At 49.9% G+C, this 17,582-nt stretch overlaps 1 protein-coding gene across 5 annotated transcripts in view; it reads right to left on the reverse strand.

Moving 5' to 3' along the window:
- Positions 1–17,582, reverse strand: part of NR6A1 (nuclear receptor subfamily 6 group A member 1) — a 130,970-nt gene that overhangs the window by 17,418 nt on the left and 95,970 nt on the right. For all 5 annotated transcript variants that reach the window (XM_006016909.3, XM_025194381.1, XM_014526822.2 and 2 more), the window contains one exon: positions 6,589–6,819. In XM_006016909.3, the coding sequence (XP_006016971.2) occupies positions 6,589–6,819 (231 nt within the window). The remainder of the gene's footprint in view (positions 1–6,588; positions 6,820–17,582) is intronic.

Raw genomic sequence — 17,582 nt, forward strand, 5'->3', positions numbered from 1 at the left:
ACTCGATGATCTATTGAGGTCTCTTCCGACCCTAACATCTATGAATCTATGACAGCCTTGCAATTCCTGTGGCCCGGGTCCCGCCTGGCGGGAAGGTCCTTGCGCTGGACCGTTCTGCAGGGCCAACCTCAGCTCCCCAGAGCGCAGCCCTCAGAGCCAATCTTGGACCCCTGAGAAACACTTCACCAACGCCGAGCACTCGGAGCCCGTCACAGGTGTCCCGTTTCTGCTCCTGCAGACACCGAGTCCTTGCAAATACAACACCTGCCTGGCTCTCAGCTGAGAGCACAGACCTAACTCCTTTCTCCAGATGCAGCAAGAAGAAGGTGGAGGCTAGGACTAGAGAGGCCCTGCAAAGAGACAGGGAGCTCACCACCTTCCACGCAGGACAGCCACAGCTGCAACCAGCCTCTGAGCACCAGGGATGGCACTGATCCACAGACCGGATATGAGAGTAAATCATGGGGCTAAGGCTGGCAGGATGCCCTTCTGCGGAGCTGCAGGCCTCGCAGACAGCCCCTCTTCTGACCTCCTGCATCACGCCGCCTGCTAGGTCTCACCCCAATACCTCCCCGCTGAACCCAGAGGTCTGAGAGGAATGAAAGCATTTCCATCCTCCGGAAATTCAAACCTCGCAGAATCCGAGACCACGGTGCCACCAACGTCTCAGACCCTGGCAATGGCGAGGAACAGCTACGTTCGGGTTATCCCTGTTAGCAAGCGCTTGCTGTGGAGAGAACTGAGAAACACCAAGGTCTCTGCCAAGCCAGTTTGGGGGAAATCCCTTCCCAAGGCCGTTCCACTCATCAATACGACTGTGGACACGTGAGCAAGACTCAGCAGCCGGGTACTTAAGAAAGGTCCTTCGTGCTGCCTCGGCGCACTGCTCCACCCCTGCCCAGTATCCCACCTCCAGCTGCGGCCCAGCTCTGGTGCTCCAGGAGAAGACAAAACAGCCAGGACACAAAGCCAACCGAGCATCGGGAGAAAAGCTGAGGGGTTCCTGCCAGCACCGCCGCCAGCAGGGCCCGCGGGGAACACCGTCTTCCTGAGCAGGGGCAGAGCCCAGTGAGGAAAGGAGAGGGAAATGGAGCGGCCCTGCATCCCAGATGCAATCTGCTCACCTAGTGGTCTGTATCTCTGACCATTTATTCTGGAAGCTGAAGCACCTGTTCAGAAACCGCAGTGCCTCTCTGCAGCCGTAGCCGTTTGCTCGCTCCTCTCCCATGCTTCCTAGAGAGTTACGCTGCCAGCAGCAGCAGCCACGGACCACTTCACAACCTGACGCAGCGAAGCAGCTGAGAACTGATATGCTTTGTGGCATGCAGCTCTCAAGCTCAGGCCAGATCGGATGGACAGGGGCCATGCTCCAGCCAAGTTTTAACACTGGACCCAAGGTGAGTTTGGCTTTATGGACCCCGTGTCGACCTTCCTGCGTACTCGGCATTGAGTCAGCTGGGAAAACCCTCTTTTTCTGGGAGGGCAGCAAGCAGGAGCTTTATGGAGAGGCCACCAGCCACACAGTAGCCAGAACCGGGAAACGGCTGAAGTGGGATCTTGCATGTTTCCTGAAATGTCTAGACACGTCTCTGGCAAGCGCTGCCCTGGCTGCCGGAGCATAGGAGGTGCGAGGTAGCCCTAGGAAGGCGATCTCTACTGCATTGTGTAGATGCCTTTCCAGTAATGCCCCTGGGCGGGGTACAGCTGGTTTGGAAAGCAGGTCCAGCGCTGGGGAAATGTGCTAAAAGCGCTGAGCAGAGATCTTAAAAGAACAGCAATGGAAAGCTCTGCTCCACCCACCACGCAGGCCCCTAAATACAGGGGCTGACTGTCAAGAACGCCAGGCGCTCAGTAGCTGCTGCCAACTTCTTGGGTACGGAGGTGCAAGTCCTTTACCTACAGAACAGGTACAGCACCAGCAGCAGCGAGGTTTGGCCACTGCTTCTGCCCTGACCTGTAGATGCCATTGCTAAGGCAGGTGGATACACCCCAGCCACAGCCCTGCGAGTGGGCCAGCAGTGATGGGGACTGCTCTCCACTGCAACCATCACCTCCCTTTTAGGCATGGGGCCAAACAGACACTGAATGGGAAACACGCCAGTCTGCCAGGCTAGGTGTGCGGCACTGAAAGCCTTCACACCCTTCCAAGATGGCCTGAAGCATCCTGTCCTCACCCCACCGAGACCGCAAGATCCTTGGGGCAGCCTTTACAGCTCCAAGCACAATCTCCAAATACAACAAATCGTAGCAGAAAACAGACTTTTACAGGTCTCTGTGCCACTGCAGCGCTGCCCGGCACCCTGCTGCACCAGTCTGACAAGCTGCCAGGCACTTTCAAATTGGACACGTGGAACCAGGAGAGCAAACATGGCCCCAAGAGAGCCCTGTGCTCTTTAACCTACCCTGTCTGCCTGCAGCATTCAGCTGTAACCCTCGTTCAGCTTGCAAGCGCTGGCCTGGGTTTGCTGTTTACCCATCGGGGTCTCGCAGCTGTGCGCTTTGTTCAGTGCACGCTCCCCGCAGCTCTGCACCCTCGAGGAGCCTGATATTTTGCAGCATTAGGAGCTTATATTGGCTCTTCTCTGCCAGGGCAATGCTGCGTCTGTCACCAGAGCCCCAAAGGATGTGAAGTCGAACCAGGCTGCTGCTGTAGGAACCTGGGGCTTTTTTTTTTTCTTTCAAATTTTCTCTACCCCAGATGGAAAATCCCTCGCTAGCTCTGTTCAGCTTCCTTCTCAAGGCTTTGAAAGGCATCAATTCACCTCTCCCCCATTGCAGGGCTGCTCTCAGGCTGCAGCTATGTTGGTCTCATGTCCTGACATGGCTATGACTGCTTGAGTCAGCTCCCTGCTAGCTTTGGTGCACTGTGTGCATTTTGGCTGGACCAGGTTCACAGGGGCTAAACCAGCTTTGTTCTCAGCCATTTCCATTAGCTCCTGGTTTAAACAGGTCATTTTAACTTATGTGAGCTGCCAGATCCAGGCCTTGCTGGAAACGGTTTATTCAGAGGTCTACGGAGACTAATCTACTTCTTGTTCCAAAAGCAGAGGATTTCTTAGCTGTCCAGAGCTGCTGTATCTAACCCTTCTCACCTGTACCTCAGTACATACAGGGGCTTTGCTTGCTTCAAGGTCTCTGATCATCCTGGAATACTTCATTTATGTAGGGTGTTTTAAATAGGATCCTGTTGTGAAGCGTTCCCCTAACTGAGCTCTGTACCAGTTCTGCTTCCCTGCCCCAGGCTCTTCAGAGCCGACAGGGCAGACTGGGCCCTTTGTAAGCTCGCAGCTGAAGGCCCCGAGCGTTTCCGCACAGCAGGGACATGGAAATGCATCTGCACCACTCCCTTCCCAAACCCAGAGCGGGCCTGCATTAACCATCTCAGCAAGACAGCTGCTCGTCAACCAAAGCCTTTACCTTCATATGAGAACATCCATTTTTCATCTAAGACCCTGGCAATCAGACTTCTCAAATGAAATCAATGGAGTTTTCCACAAAAAGAGCCATGACCAAAGGCCAGCTGCAATTGTTCGTGCATTTGGGACGCCAGTCTGGTATCTCCCAGCAGTGGCCAGGAGATGTCACTGCTTCCTGCTAAATAACCATTTGCTAAAAAAAAAAAAAAAAAAAAAAAAAAAAATGCTTCCCAAGGCTGCGACTTGCCATTAAGAATAAAAGCTCCAAGAAGACCCATCAGCATCTTTCTGTGGATCAGAAAGACAACCACATCCGCAACATGCCGCTGGGGACAGGAAAAGCTGCCGTCTGCATCAGTAACAGCTCTCCCCAAAATCGAACAAATGGAAGAGAGGGAGATGGACTCCCTGCTACAGGGATCACGGTATCAAGTCAGAAAAGAGAAGAGAAAAATCTAGTCATTCATCCAGAGAGGGGGAAAAAGAGAAATGTGTGCAACAGATAAAGACAGCCACCTGGGCGCTTTGGATCCTGGCTCCCTCTGAAGAGACCGACTGTGGGTGGCATTTTTTGAGAAACCACAACCAGAAAAGAAATCCACATGAAGCCTCACGATAAAAATATTGGAACATAAAATTCAGAGGAGAACATATGCGATCTACATACTTATTTTAAAATGCAGGCAAATGAAGCCAAATAGCATTTGGCTTCTGTAACCCTGAGCTCAGACGAGGAGAAACCCAAGTGCTTGGATGAAATGTGACAGCTGCGCCGGGAAGACGGGGCGTTCCTGGCACCCGCACACTCGGGGCTCCCATGTACAGACTGAGAAATGGAAAGGAAGGAGAAGGGAGAGGTCAGCCAGGGGAGCAATCTGATCATTTCCTCGCTGATGGCAAGTTTGAGTCACCCAAAATGTGATTCCCCAAGTTAAAATCCAGCTTGAACCAACTATGGCTCCCTGCTGAGCAAAATGCCACACGTGTCACACTCCACATTTCTTGCTCATCCCACACGCTGGTCTCGGCAGAAAGAGCTTCGCTGCAAGACGGCGCGGCAGAGACCAGGGTTCGGCGCATCTGCAGCATATTCTGCTAAAAAGTCTAAGAATGACTTTGGCAAGAGGCTTCCCCGGTTGTGACAGCATAACCATAGGAGAATTAAACACGCGACATGAGATTTCTGCTTCTGGCTCCAGGAAGCAGCCTTTCCCACAATGACTCCTGCCCTGCCTGCTGAAGCGAATGCCCTCTGTGCATATCAAAGGAGCGAGCCCGAACAATCGCTATATTACAGCAGCTCCTCCTTCGGCTCCATTTCCTGTTTGCTGTTGTTAAACCAGAAAATCCCTTGGCTTCTAAAGCAGAGGAGGCCATGCTGCCACAGCTTTAAAACGGTCAGAATACCGAAGCTTTACTAAGAGGAGAAACTGATACTGAAATCACAATCTCAATGTAGTCTCCTAAAATCAGCTGCAAACAGCTGCAGGTTTTTATTCCAGCACCATGAAAACGTAGACTGGCAGGTTAAAGCAGGATTTGATGGCCTAATTAACCACATCAAACTCTTTTTTTCACAGGGGCATTTTTCTGTTTAAAATTAAAAGCCAACATCATATGGGCCTCAGATTTCAAAGGCGCTGCCTGACTCATTTAACCGCATCCCAGTCACCTCACTCTGCTAACTAGTCTTGACCCAGCTGACAACTGTACTACGTGATGCTGTCTCTTTTAGAGTCATTGCTTTTGTCAGTGTTCAGCTGAAAATATCCCAGAAAAATTGCTTCTAGATCCATTCCAGTAAAAGACTGCTGTCCACTTCCCTTCTCTCTTACTCATGCTAGGCTGTCATTTTTAGGCTGTAGTTTCTACTAATATTTGACAAATAGCTCAATAGTTATGTAACCCCTGCCCTTGGGTTGCGAGGGGTTAAGCAGAGGGCTGGTTACAGTTACATGATACCAGTACAGTAAATTAAAGCACAAATTAAAACAAATTGATTTCTCCCTGCCAGTAAAGGGACAACCACACCAGATTAAAAAGTATGCTGGTTCTATGGGCTTTCTACTTGATTAGGTAGCGTAAGAGTCACGTTGCAGTTGTGACGGTCCAGAAATTATGTGGGAAGCAAAGATTTCTTAGGGCGAACTCTTTTATTGGACCAACCAGGTAGCTGGGATAAAGTTGGACAAGGTTTCGATGCAAGACTTTCTTCCTCAGGGTACTCCATGAATTATCTGTGAGGAGTTTATGTACCGGTGGTCCCCAGCCTAAAAGCGCATGTCCCAGCATGGCTTTTTCCCCCTCAGCAAAACTGTGCCTGGTATGGAAGAGGCATGGTTTTATGTCATAAACTGGAAGAGCAACATGAGCCAAGAGCTTTCTGGGGCAGGGTTTAGCTAAGGCCTGCGATTAAACATCAGGCAGTCCTGAGGCCTGTGAAAACCTGAATGCCTAACGTGTCAGGTCTTACTAGACTCTCTAGGGATTCTGGAAAGGGCATTTACATTTCTGTCCAAGAGGAATAATTCAAAAACCAGCAGAGCCAGAAATGCTCCTGTCCATGCCACCCAGTCCTTCCCTTTGCCATGCTACAACATCCATGCGCAAACTTCCAAAACCAACCTTTGCAAACCGAGGCACATGAGGATTGTCCCAGAAAGTTTACTTCTAAGGTGAAAACAGGCTTGAACACAAATCAGCCCAAACAGCTATTTTTGGAAAGCCATAAACCCTCTAATACCCGTGGCTTAAAATGGGAGTGTCGCAGTGAGCACTGGCACTAGCACTGACAACGTGAGCAGCAGCACCAAAGTGGGGCACTGGGTCAGTAGTGCAACAAGGGCCCAATTGTGTAACACTGGTAACATCTAGGCACAGGTGCCCAGAGCAGGCTGATATTGCTAGTAAGCACAGCCAATGTCATCTTGAACACAACCCAAACGATGAGTGAAGGGGATAGCCACGTCACCTGGGGACTGGCGGAAAGAAGCGTTCTTGGTTTCTGGCTGAGTGCTCGTAGAAAGCCAACAGGATATGCGGTGAGGTACCAACACAAGAGCTCTCCCCAGCCTCTCCCAGAAAGAGGCGGCTCCTGTCACACCCAGGGCCCAGCCGCCCCTTTTTGCCCGTGTGTGCAAATCGGATATTTGAAGCAGCTCGCTGACTTTACCTTTCCGGTTCATCCCCATCTGGAGGCACTTGAGCAGCCGGCAGTACTGGCATCTGTTTCGCTGCTTGCGTGACATCACGCAGTTCTTGTCTCGACTGCATCTGTAAACCCGCCTGTTGCAAATGCTCCGCTTGAAAAACCCCTTGCAGCCCTCGCAGGAGATGATACCGTAGTGCAGACCTGTTGCTCTGTCTCCACAGATAAGGCAGGTTCGCAGATCAACCCGGTCATCTGGAAGAGAAACGAGGCTTCAGATGAGAAAATGGCCCGTCTGCAAAAACATACGACCTGAGCCCTTCCGCACCAACCCAGCACAGCGCCACTCCGCCCTTGCGTGCCATACCCAAACTGGCACGGCAGAGCCTGGAGAAGCACACGGCGTGCACATTCCTGATACTAGGAGGCCAATTCTTAGCCCCTGTGAGATCCCACCTGTTCTGAATAATAACTTGGCTGAAGTGCATGTGGGTAAAATTTCTCCCACTCAGATGTGGCCGAAGTTCACACCGAATGTTTGAGAAGACTCTAGCTGAAGCGCGGTTGCCAAGGAGGACTGGTAGGCACGTGCCAAACAGCATGAACTCCACATAGGAACATTGCCAGGCAACCTGACCATTGTCTCTGACCCTCCTGCACTGGCAGGAAAGCACCAACGCACACTTAAACCCGCGGTCTCCAGGAAGACGCTGACATGGAGGCTTCCACTACAGGTGTAAGCTTCATGCTTGGATCTGAGCTAAGCCACCACATGTGAAAAGAGAAGCCACCAAAACCTTCTGCTTTAAAATAAAGGGTCTAAAACTAGTCAAGAAAGACTGCAGCACATCTACATTGTCCTCATCCAGAGCTAACGCCATGGCTGAGAAATGCTGCCCGCCTCCCCAAATTATATATATAGAGAGAGAAAGGAGCTGAGATGAGCAGACTGTCCTTTCAGGCAAAGTACACTACACCGCGAGCAACAGCCTACGGCAGCCAGGTCTGCTGCAGCCGGCATGTCAATATTGCAGCTTCGAAGCAAGCAAGTGCTATGCAGCCCCCCTGAGAAAAATCCTGCCTCCGAGAGCAGGCTGCAGACAGAAGAAGGCCTTCACCGGTGCTGGGTCCCTCATCGGCTTCATCAGGACAAGAGAACAGACTGCTAAAGGATCCCTTGCCAAGTGTGACCGGTCTTTCCGGGAGTGCCGTGTGGCATTCATCTTGCCAGGCTGATCTCAGAGGAGACCGAGCCCAGGAATCCCAGGATAAACCAGCGGTTAAAAGAAGGGGGATACAGAGCAAAATCTATCTTCACAGAGTAACCACACAGAAGCGTCACATTTGCTTACTAGAAATTACAACATGGCTTGTAAAAGAAATGATTGTGTGTGTGTTTTAAACTGTAATTCACTGCAGCTCCCTGAATCATGTCACAAAAATATAGTCTTTTTATTATTCACATACAATATCACAGCAGAATTTAAATACCATTATCTACACTCAAAATGATGGACTGCCAGGCTTCCCATGACCCTATTTCATGCATTTCTTTTATTTCCACTGTAGTTAATAAAGAACAGAGATGACATCAAAGGCCTGAGTGTCATATTTTCTTACTAATGTGGTATGAGAATGCTGTGTTACCTCCAGGACTCGTGTTTTATTCTCAGTTGCATTTCAATTCTTCTCATTTCAACATTCCTTTCAGTATCTGGTGTCAATAGAAGGCAACATGTGCCACACATTAGGAAAATACAAATACCATCTGCAGCTTGGAAGAAAGCATGAGTTTAAACAAGGTCAGTCTTGCCATTGAGAGCTAGTGGTTTTCAGAGTCCCATTTAGACTAAAGCCACAACTGGAGAGCATTAGTGCGTCACTGGAAGTACTACTCATCCTACAGCTAAGACAGGACTTCAGATTGGGGGTGAGAAGACAAACAGCACACAACCTATTTTGGTGTCTGCAGAGAGGAAAAGTGACAACGTGCAAAGCGAGTGTGAGCAGAGGTGTTACCACCGCACTGCCATGCGGAGCATAGCCCATGCCTGGAGAGCTCGTGTCATGGGGGTGGCAGGTACCTCTGCAGGACAGACCTGCTTGGATGCTCAGGTTCCTGCTGGACAAAAAGCAACCAACGCAAATCTGCTGGAGGTGGCAGGGGGAAGCCAACTGGAGCTTGTGCATGGAAAGCCTTTTTCCTGACTCAACTGATGTGCAGCAGCGTGAACCACAGAGACAACGTACCCGACAGACGCGTGGTGATCTCCCCGCTACAGAACCCCAAGTATCGGCAGGGCGCGGGTTTTGTTCAGGCAACTCGGGGAAACAGGCCGAGACGAGGTCTCTTCTCCGTGCCAGCTCTCGACCTGTCAGCCAAGGCTTTGCGACGCAGTTGACACGCAAGCAGACACGCACACGCGCGCGCACAGAATGTAAATGCACATTATTATAAAAATGATAATAAGGTTAAGACACAAAGACTGGATTTTACTATTCCCTTTCCAAATCTTAATAAGAGGCTTTTGGATGAAAAAAAAAATGTAAATTGTACTACTCCCAGCAATGGGAACTGTCATCTTAAATTTGGTATCTTAAGACTTTAACATTCCCACCGAGACAGAATAGGGCTGATGTATAGCTCAGCAAGGATCTCAGTGGGCACATAGTAATTTTCATAGACAGAGATGTCAAATTGAAAGGAAAATAAAGTAAATGATGGCTAAAGCAACTGACTTTGTTAACCTAGATGTATTCTCATTATCTTGCATCTACAGCAAGGCCTAAATCTTGCTTCACATTAGAAGTCAGTTGTACTTAAAAGAATCCCGTCAGCGGCATCCAAAGCCTCTTCCTGCAGAAGCTCCTGCCACACGGGCACTTTACCTCTTCTCCTCGTCTCATCCCAGACAAGCCCCTCGCTCAGCGCCTTGTTAACCGCGACGGACCGCGCTCGTCACAGACACGACAGCATGGAGAAAACAGACAACACCCCTTTCCATACGTCCAGAGAGGACCACACTGGGAATGCGTCTGAACTCGTCCCTCTTTCAACTTAAAATTTAACGTGCATCAACCCGGAGCCTGGGCCGCTGTAAAAGCCTTCGACTGGGTGAGAGACGCAGTCTCCTGCCACAAGCCCGGATGTCCCGGACCGAGGTCCAGTCTTGTCGCTTCTGCTGTTAGGCGCCGAAGTCGAAGACTTGGGCCACGTCTACACAGGGATGCTAAGGAAGAGTCAGCCACTGCAATCGAAGGCCACCTCACTCGTGAATAAGTACATCCACGTGTGAACTGGCCACACTAGCTCGCACAACTGGCTTCACCTTGCGCACTGATTTGTCTTGGGCTTCCTGAGCACCCTTGCACCGGCAATGCCTGCGAGGGGGGCGGCTCCGTTGAACTGGGAGCGCAGGAGACGTGGCTTCCAGGCAGAGCTCACGTGGACTCAGGAGCTGAGACTTGCCGTTCCTTCACATGGGAAGAAAGGCTAGTCAGAAAGGTTTCAGTGACCACCCACCACTGTAACTCCAACGGTGAGCAACAGCGGTACGCCCAGAAAGTTGCAGTTGAATCAGGAATTTCCTATTATGACTCATGCATCTTGAAATATTTCCCACCACAGCCACGCTGCGATCCAAAATATTGTTTAATTCCTTTAAGCAGCAGGAAAAATCTCAAGACCTCTGGGGGAAACCTTCCTGATAATTAACTTAAATCTATACCCACCGTCTGCCATCATCCCAGTCGTGGCCAAGCTACAGCCTGGCAGGACATCTTGATCTAAGGCTGACACTGGAGGCATGTATATATATATTTTAAAGGTTTTAACACGATCCACTCACCATCTGACTGCTTCCTTCAAATAGTCTCCCACTCCCAAATTTTCTAGGTTTCCCTTCTAGTTACTTATGTACGACAACATGAACTTTGTCCTTTGCTCAAAGCAAATGAAAAACTTATATTTAACATGGGGGGCGGGGAAAAATCCATCTCGAGTTTCTTACAACGATGGCAATGCCCTTTCCTGAAGTGGAAGTCGAATCACCAGACCCACCAACTAGCATCCTGGCAAAGAAGGCTGCTTTCCGAACCAGCTGCTGAACTGCCACAGAACGGCCCCAGCACGTTACCAGGAAACATTTCACCTGCAATTTCTTGAACTTAGCTCCTGTAAATCTGTTATTTCTCGCTGTCGTGATTCAGCACCCGCGGTCGGCACAGAGCTCAGCAGCCGAGCTTTCAGCATGCATTAGCTCTACATTAAGTGAATACGACCAGCTCAGAAGCTAGTTATTTATGGGTCTGATCTTTGCAAGATCCCATCCTTCTGGTTGCTTTGGTGACAGCTCACTCGCCTCTTCCCATCTCCAAATGGCTGCACGAGCAGAAATCATCACGAGCGCCGTAAGCCAGGCCTCCGCTGTGGAATATGGATCTTTTTATTCAAATTATCCAGGGTCACATTATCACGGTCACATTTTAAAGCCCAACTTAAGAGCTGCTCAGTTGCTTTGCCGTCTTTGGAAGCGTTAGCAGCAGAATAGCTATTTCACCCTGAAGGTATATAATGGGATTTACAGGGTACTTACATTGTACTACTCTGATTGCCAGGTGGAGCAAACCTGAAACTTGGTATGGGGAGCGCATCCTCTCCAACAGCTGTGAAGGGGCGGCTGGACATTAATGAGAGGACAAAACAGGTCTGGATCACTTAAAGCATTTAGGCAGTGATCAGTAAACTACAGGTGGAGGTAGTCAGGATGCCTATAAGCTAATTTTAACTAAAACTTGTTGGTCAAACCACATTTTTCAAGAAAACTGTGCTTGAGGCACAGATGAGAGTTTCTACCAAAGCATTTGGGCAGTTTCTGAGAGCGATGATAAGCAGAGACGCTGAGAAAAAGAAAGCATGTCCTCTTCTCTTTAAGGTCCAGAACTAGCACCCAGGGGAACAGGCTCCTTCTGTCCCAGGCCTGGCTACGTATTTCCTCTGTCATTCTGGGAAAGACGATTATAACACACGTGCGCGAGGGGGCCGTCTTTTTCCTGGTGTCCGCGGACAAAAACGTACGACTTTGCAAGCTCAGCGCTCCTTTACGGGAGTTTTATATGCAGGTTTTTAGAAAGTATTGAGCAGTGTGCACGTATCGGTCTGTATTGCGAGAGTTTCTACGAGCCAAAGTCCCCCACATCTAACCGGAGGCAGTTAGCACCGGCGATATGCTGGACATCCCCGAGCCGTTCGTTTTCCACGAGACCCCGCAGAAGTGTGAGGAAGTGTTTCACGGAGCTGCAGACCAGGGGGGGGGGGGGGGGGGGGGGGGGGGGGGAGTTGTGTCGGCGGGGCGGGGGGGGGGGGGGGGGGGGGGGAGGCAGAGATGGGAAAGTGCTCAGAGACCTGTTTTCGAGGCACAAAATGCAGCCCTGGGACCATGCTAACACCCAGATGAGGACAGAAGAGCTTGAGAGGCTGCTTTTAAAAACCATCGCAACTCCACTCCTTCCACTGATTTTTTTAATTTGAAGTAGCTCCATTTTTATAAAGAAAACACAACTAAACCTGTCAGGAAGACAGAGCTCGGGTTGCCAGAGCACCCACTATTTCATCAAGACGCAAGTAAAAATATATTGCACACCTCTAATAAACACGAGCAGGCCTCGCTCCCGGAAAAGGAGATAAATCTATACTTCCCATCAAGTGAAGCAGACAGCTTGCCACCAGAAATTTAAAGAGGAGCTGTAGGTTTTTATTTTGCAGAAAAGAGCGGTGCAGACCACGTCTCTTGGAGTGGGATTTGTAACAGGGAGGCGTGGGACTCTTCAATACGTTCGAGCGAGGCCCGTCCAAACTGCCTGAAATCAGGCCCAGTTCGGCTCTGTTTGGCGTGCTGTCATTTATCTACCCGGTTCCAGCGGCTCCTCTGTAAAACTCGCTCACAGATGACACTAGCTCGCTCCGCCCCTTTGGTTTCCAAACCGTGTTCATCTGTCCCGCACGTGCAGACTGCGTCCCATCGCGGAGCACACGGGTTTACACAACGCGCTCCTCAGCCTTGGAGTTCGAGTCTCCTTGCTCTGGAGACACAGGGCTACAGGCACAGCCGCTCCTTTTAAAGGCTGCTTGCTCAATTAGCTCTTCAAAACTGTATTTTTAACATCTCGACTCGGACAGCATCACCAAAACACCCGTTCAGGGCACATCGCCCCCGCTCCCAGATGCAATTTGCTCTGGAATCAGGGAGAGGACCGGCACAGGGAGCGTGGGTTTTGTTTTACCGGATCGTAAAGGGATCGGTCAGAGTTACCGGAGAGGAGACACGGGACTAGGAGATAACGTAATGCTTCAGAAGCGCTCTGCAGCCTAACCGCACGGGGCACAGGCCAGGGCTGGCGGGCACATCTGCGCCCAGCTTCCTAGTGCAGTTCGCCATGCTGCTCCTGCTCCTTGCACGTGTGCGGGGCTGCCGACGACCCCCGGCGGCTGAGCCTCAGACTAGACCGGATCAGCAAGGTGAGGTCATCTCCCCCAGGCCGCCCCCTCTCACCCAGCCCCCGGGCACAATCCTGACCTTGCAACATCCCTCTCTAAAGTGGCGTGAGTTTCTGGAAACGAGGCTGCACCGACACCACAGGCAGGCAGGAGCAGGCCCATTTTCCCCCTTTGGATACCAGTGGGACGTCTTCTGGTGATGCAGTGGGAACTAAATGCCAGATCTGCGGAGCAGCGGGAGGAAAACGTCACCCTAGACTCCTGTGTTTAATCCTGAGGATCACCTAGCCACGCTGGGACACAATGCTTGCTTCTCTCCACCACTGAACACATGGGATCAAGGGAAATAGGGGTGTCCCGATGGACGAGCAGAGAGGCCACATGCATGACCCTGGCAGTAAATGCAAGGACATGCCAGGGCAGTGGTGGGGGTCCCAGGGCTTGGGCCCATTAGAGGAGTTCATAACCCTGGCATCACCCTGGCATGAGGATACATCTTTAGCACTACCTTTGCTTTCCAGACTGGAGTCAGTGTTTTAGTGAAATGTTTATGCACAAAGAAGTTTATGTCAGTTTTTATGCACTTAAAATGAGCCATATGTATCACCCAGGCTGATGCGAGATTTCAGGGATGGGCAGATGACAGGAGGAAAACCTCAGTTCAGTACACAGGGTGCACAGCCTTGGGTTTGACATGCTTATGGGGATGTTCCTTTGTGTCGCGGGAAGTAGATTATGCCGGCCTACGTAAAACCAGGGCACAGTCTCTCAGACCTTATCCCATGGCGTGCCTCACAGAAATCTTTGTTCAAGTCATTCGGTCGCATGGAGGAAATAAAACCCTCGGATGGAAAGGGACCTCGAGCTCGTTCGGTTAGCCCTCAAGCAAGCGCTTGATCCGTGAAACGACAGGAGCTTTGTTAATACCAAAGGCAGCCAATCTACATTATCAACCATCGTCTAAAAGACGTTAGGATCACAAGTGCAAGCAATTTTCAGCAAAGTACAAAAATCTAAACCCCCTTAACTGACTTGTGGGTACCTCTGTCTGCAGCTCTCGAACCCATGAATGGGTGCTTTTGATTGCCTTTGAATTGCTTTTTTAAAAGTCACTGAAGCAACATGTGCACGTTTCCACTGTTGTGAATTTTTATTGCAACTGTTATGAACTTCTCATATCAAGAGGCAGGCGAGGGAAGCCTGCAAACCTCCAACAGCAGCAGTGCTCACGGGCGCAACGATCACACGAACGAGGCGTTCCCAGTTTTACAAGACAGACAACTTTAGGTATGCTCTCGAAGATGGCAGCTGAAGGAACGCGGGTGCAGATCACAGGCAGCGCTTCTATCTACCTGAACATCTAGCTTGCGAGGGACGCTATGAAGCTGGACTTGCATAGCGTCTCCTCGAGTTATGCGGTAAACAGGGAGGGAGATTTATGCGGAGCAGAAGAGTCCCGATCGGCGGTGGGGTTTAGCTCAACTTCAGCTAACTCCTCCCCTGCACCTCTGCCCCCATCAGCCCCACCGTAAATCCTGAGCTGATGGAGAGATCCCATGGTTACCGTGAATAGCCCTATTCTGCAGGCTTTCCATGGCGAGAGCGCCCCGGCACGCAGGGCTGCTGCAAGGCAGGTTGAGGACCCGAGCAAGGATCCAGACAGCTCTGGGTTGATGCGCATGGCGAGCCACAAATTAACGCCGCCCTGGCAAACTCCAGCGCCAACATACGGCGCCACGACTTGTAGTGTTTTCATAAAAGAGGACAGTGCTCTCTCACTAGGCTCCCTCGTACCCAGGCTGCAAACAGATAACTGGAGATTTAAATGAGGGCTCATTTCCAGCCTCAGCCTTTTTTGTGGCTGTTGTTGTTGTTGAAAGAAAGGGGCTGTCGCCTAGCGAACCTAGGAAGCATGGATGATTAAAGCAACCAAGGATCAGGATCCTTCCCTCCCAATACCCTTGTCGTGTGGAAATGGATAACAACGGGATAGTGTGAATGACCCCGCTGCCACAATAACCCCGGCGTGCACATGCCTCAGTGCATCAAATGCTAAACCACTGGTTACCTATCCAAATTAAAACCGGTGGGGTGCACAGGGCGTGCGCTGGGGCTCCCCCAAATCCTGCTTGCGGCAGGCACGGGCACAGAGGCAGCCCCACAAACCAGCCGGACCATGCAGAGCGCTGAAAAGCAAATTAAATACCTCCAAAACACAGAAGTATTTTGGTGACTTAAAAAACCCTGCAGGAATTCTGATTGCCCCAGTATTTTGATGGCTTAAAAAACCCTGCAGGAATTCTGATTGCCCCCCAGACAATCCACTGAGGCCCATGGGCTTGCTGACTCCTGACCTTTGCTATTTTTCGCCCTAATTAATGCAAGTTTCTCATATAAATGAGCATCAGGATGACCATGGTAGAGTTAGCAATGACCTTTAAATTTGCCCACGCTTTTCAATGTATGTAAAGCAGCTCTGCGTTGGGAAGCTTCAAACTGTCCCTTAACCTTGAAATTTGGGAAGAATTTCAGACCACGCAAAAGGCACACCAACTTTTTACACTGGTCCCAGCATTTTTCCCTGGCTCCGCTGCAGCGCACACCCCCTGATTCTTCTGCTTTTATAAAGTCACATGCAGCATGGGGTGGATTTTTTTTTGAAGTTGAAAGCAGTTTGCTCAAACAGCTTTTACATATTTATTATGGGCGGAGGGATGGAGAGAAGTGAGCAGCAATTCTCTGTCCCATTTTCTTAATGTGTCTTACACTTAACGAACTCATATATGGGATGCTCTGGCTTTGTTCTCCCGGGCTATTGTAATAGGGGCCACTAAATCAAACAGTTGCTGCTGCAACAAAAGCACTCACAAAAATCTCAACCTCATCTTGAACCCTGAAGATTTTTATGGTTACTCCCTCACTAAACCCTCCCCTTAAACCACATTAAAGGATGCATTGTTTTCAAAGGTCATGGTAGGTTTCATACCACATTTTAATACAATGTAAATTCTACAAGAATATTATGACGTTGGACTTAGGAGTCGCAGGCCGATGTGAGCAAGCAGAAGTTTAAAAATGCAAACTGCACAACACCACAACTCTTGTAACACGCTCTGCCTCTAGTTACATGGCTTTAAACACGGTTTTTTCCTAAAATCAGACAGGCCTCAGGGTGATTTTTAACTGAAGTTAATCCAACACTTAAGCCTCATGCTGCTGCATGTATATAAAGCACACAAATAACTTGAATGTACGCGAACGTACAGAAATCATGAAACATGTGAATGAGATTATAAGAGAGCGATAAAACCAGTGGCCGGTGGCTAGCAAAACCGATGTTTGATCTCTGGCTTTGCTGTAGCAGTGCTGCTGGCCTGCCTGCTTCAAGCCCCCTCCTACAAGTTGCACGCGGTCCACAAAGAGGATGCATGATTTGTTTTTGTTTCCCTGACTTGTCAGAGCCACGACTTTCCAGACGAATCTGGATGCTATTCCAGTGGCAGCACGGTTTTCCTTTGCTGTGAAAAGGCATCCTCTGACTCTGTGATGGAGGATGCCTGCAACAGTCACTTCTCTGCAACTTAAAATCAATCTCCGCTCCTTGCAAACGAATGAAAACCTGGATCTGTACAGCTGCCTTATCCTATGGGTCACGTATAAGGCTTCACATTATGGCAAGCACCATTTCCTGATTTTTGAGAGCAAGTTAGAGGGGAGACTTGACCCCCGGCTTCGTCCTGAAACATCCCAAAAGAGAAAGGGGTAGAATAAAACATGCCACTAGCCTGGAAGGGGGAAAAATGTACAGGGCAATCGTTTCCAACCCAGCGTGTTTCTATAACTCCCCAAAGATGCAATTTTCCCAAGTCCAGAGGCTCGTATCCATCACTATTACAGAAACGTGAATCGCACTAACGCTGCGATTCAGGAATGTATCTAACGCAGTTTCTTAACCCGAGATTATTATTCTTAGGCCTATATTATGATTATTTTCTCTGTTTCTGGTTTCAACTCACAACGCCCTCGAGTCTTTGTTTAGCAATGTTTAAAATGTCAAGAGCCAATAACAGCTGTTGGAGGGAAGATCTCGCACGTGTGTTACTTAAATCCTAACAAAACCTGGCCCTTTTCTCACCGCTGATGCTGCCTCAAACACCAACCAGGCATCAAGGAAACAGTTTTCTTCTTCTTTTTCCTTGCATTATTGTACTGGGAACAGCTCCACGCAGCAGTTAAACGTCAGCATCCAGTCCCGTCTCCTGTTAAATCGAACCTTTCTACAGCGAGGGGCATTCCCCTCCCAGTGCCGTTCGCCTGCGCTGCTCCAACGAGCCAATGCAGCTTGAAGTTACACCCGCAAACGAGTCTGCTCCGGGGGCTTTTATTTAAGTTGTAATCAATGAGCACGTGAATGTAATTTTGCTGGTGCTGTTCTTCCCCGAGATAGATGCGGTCTTCGCATACTGAGCCCATCTTGGGAGCGTGCACAATGGGCCAAGGTCTGTCTCTCGTTCCCGGTATT

This window comes from Alligator sinensis, unplaced genomic scaffold (genome assembly GCF_000455745.1).
Source record: "Alligator sinensis unplaced genomic scaffold, ASM45574v1 scaffold611_2, whole genome shotgun sequence".
Taxonomy (NCBI): domain Eukaryota; kingdom Metazoa; phylum Chordata; order Crocodylia; family Alligatoridae; genus Alligator; species Alligator sinensis.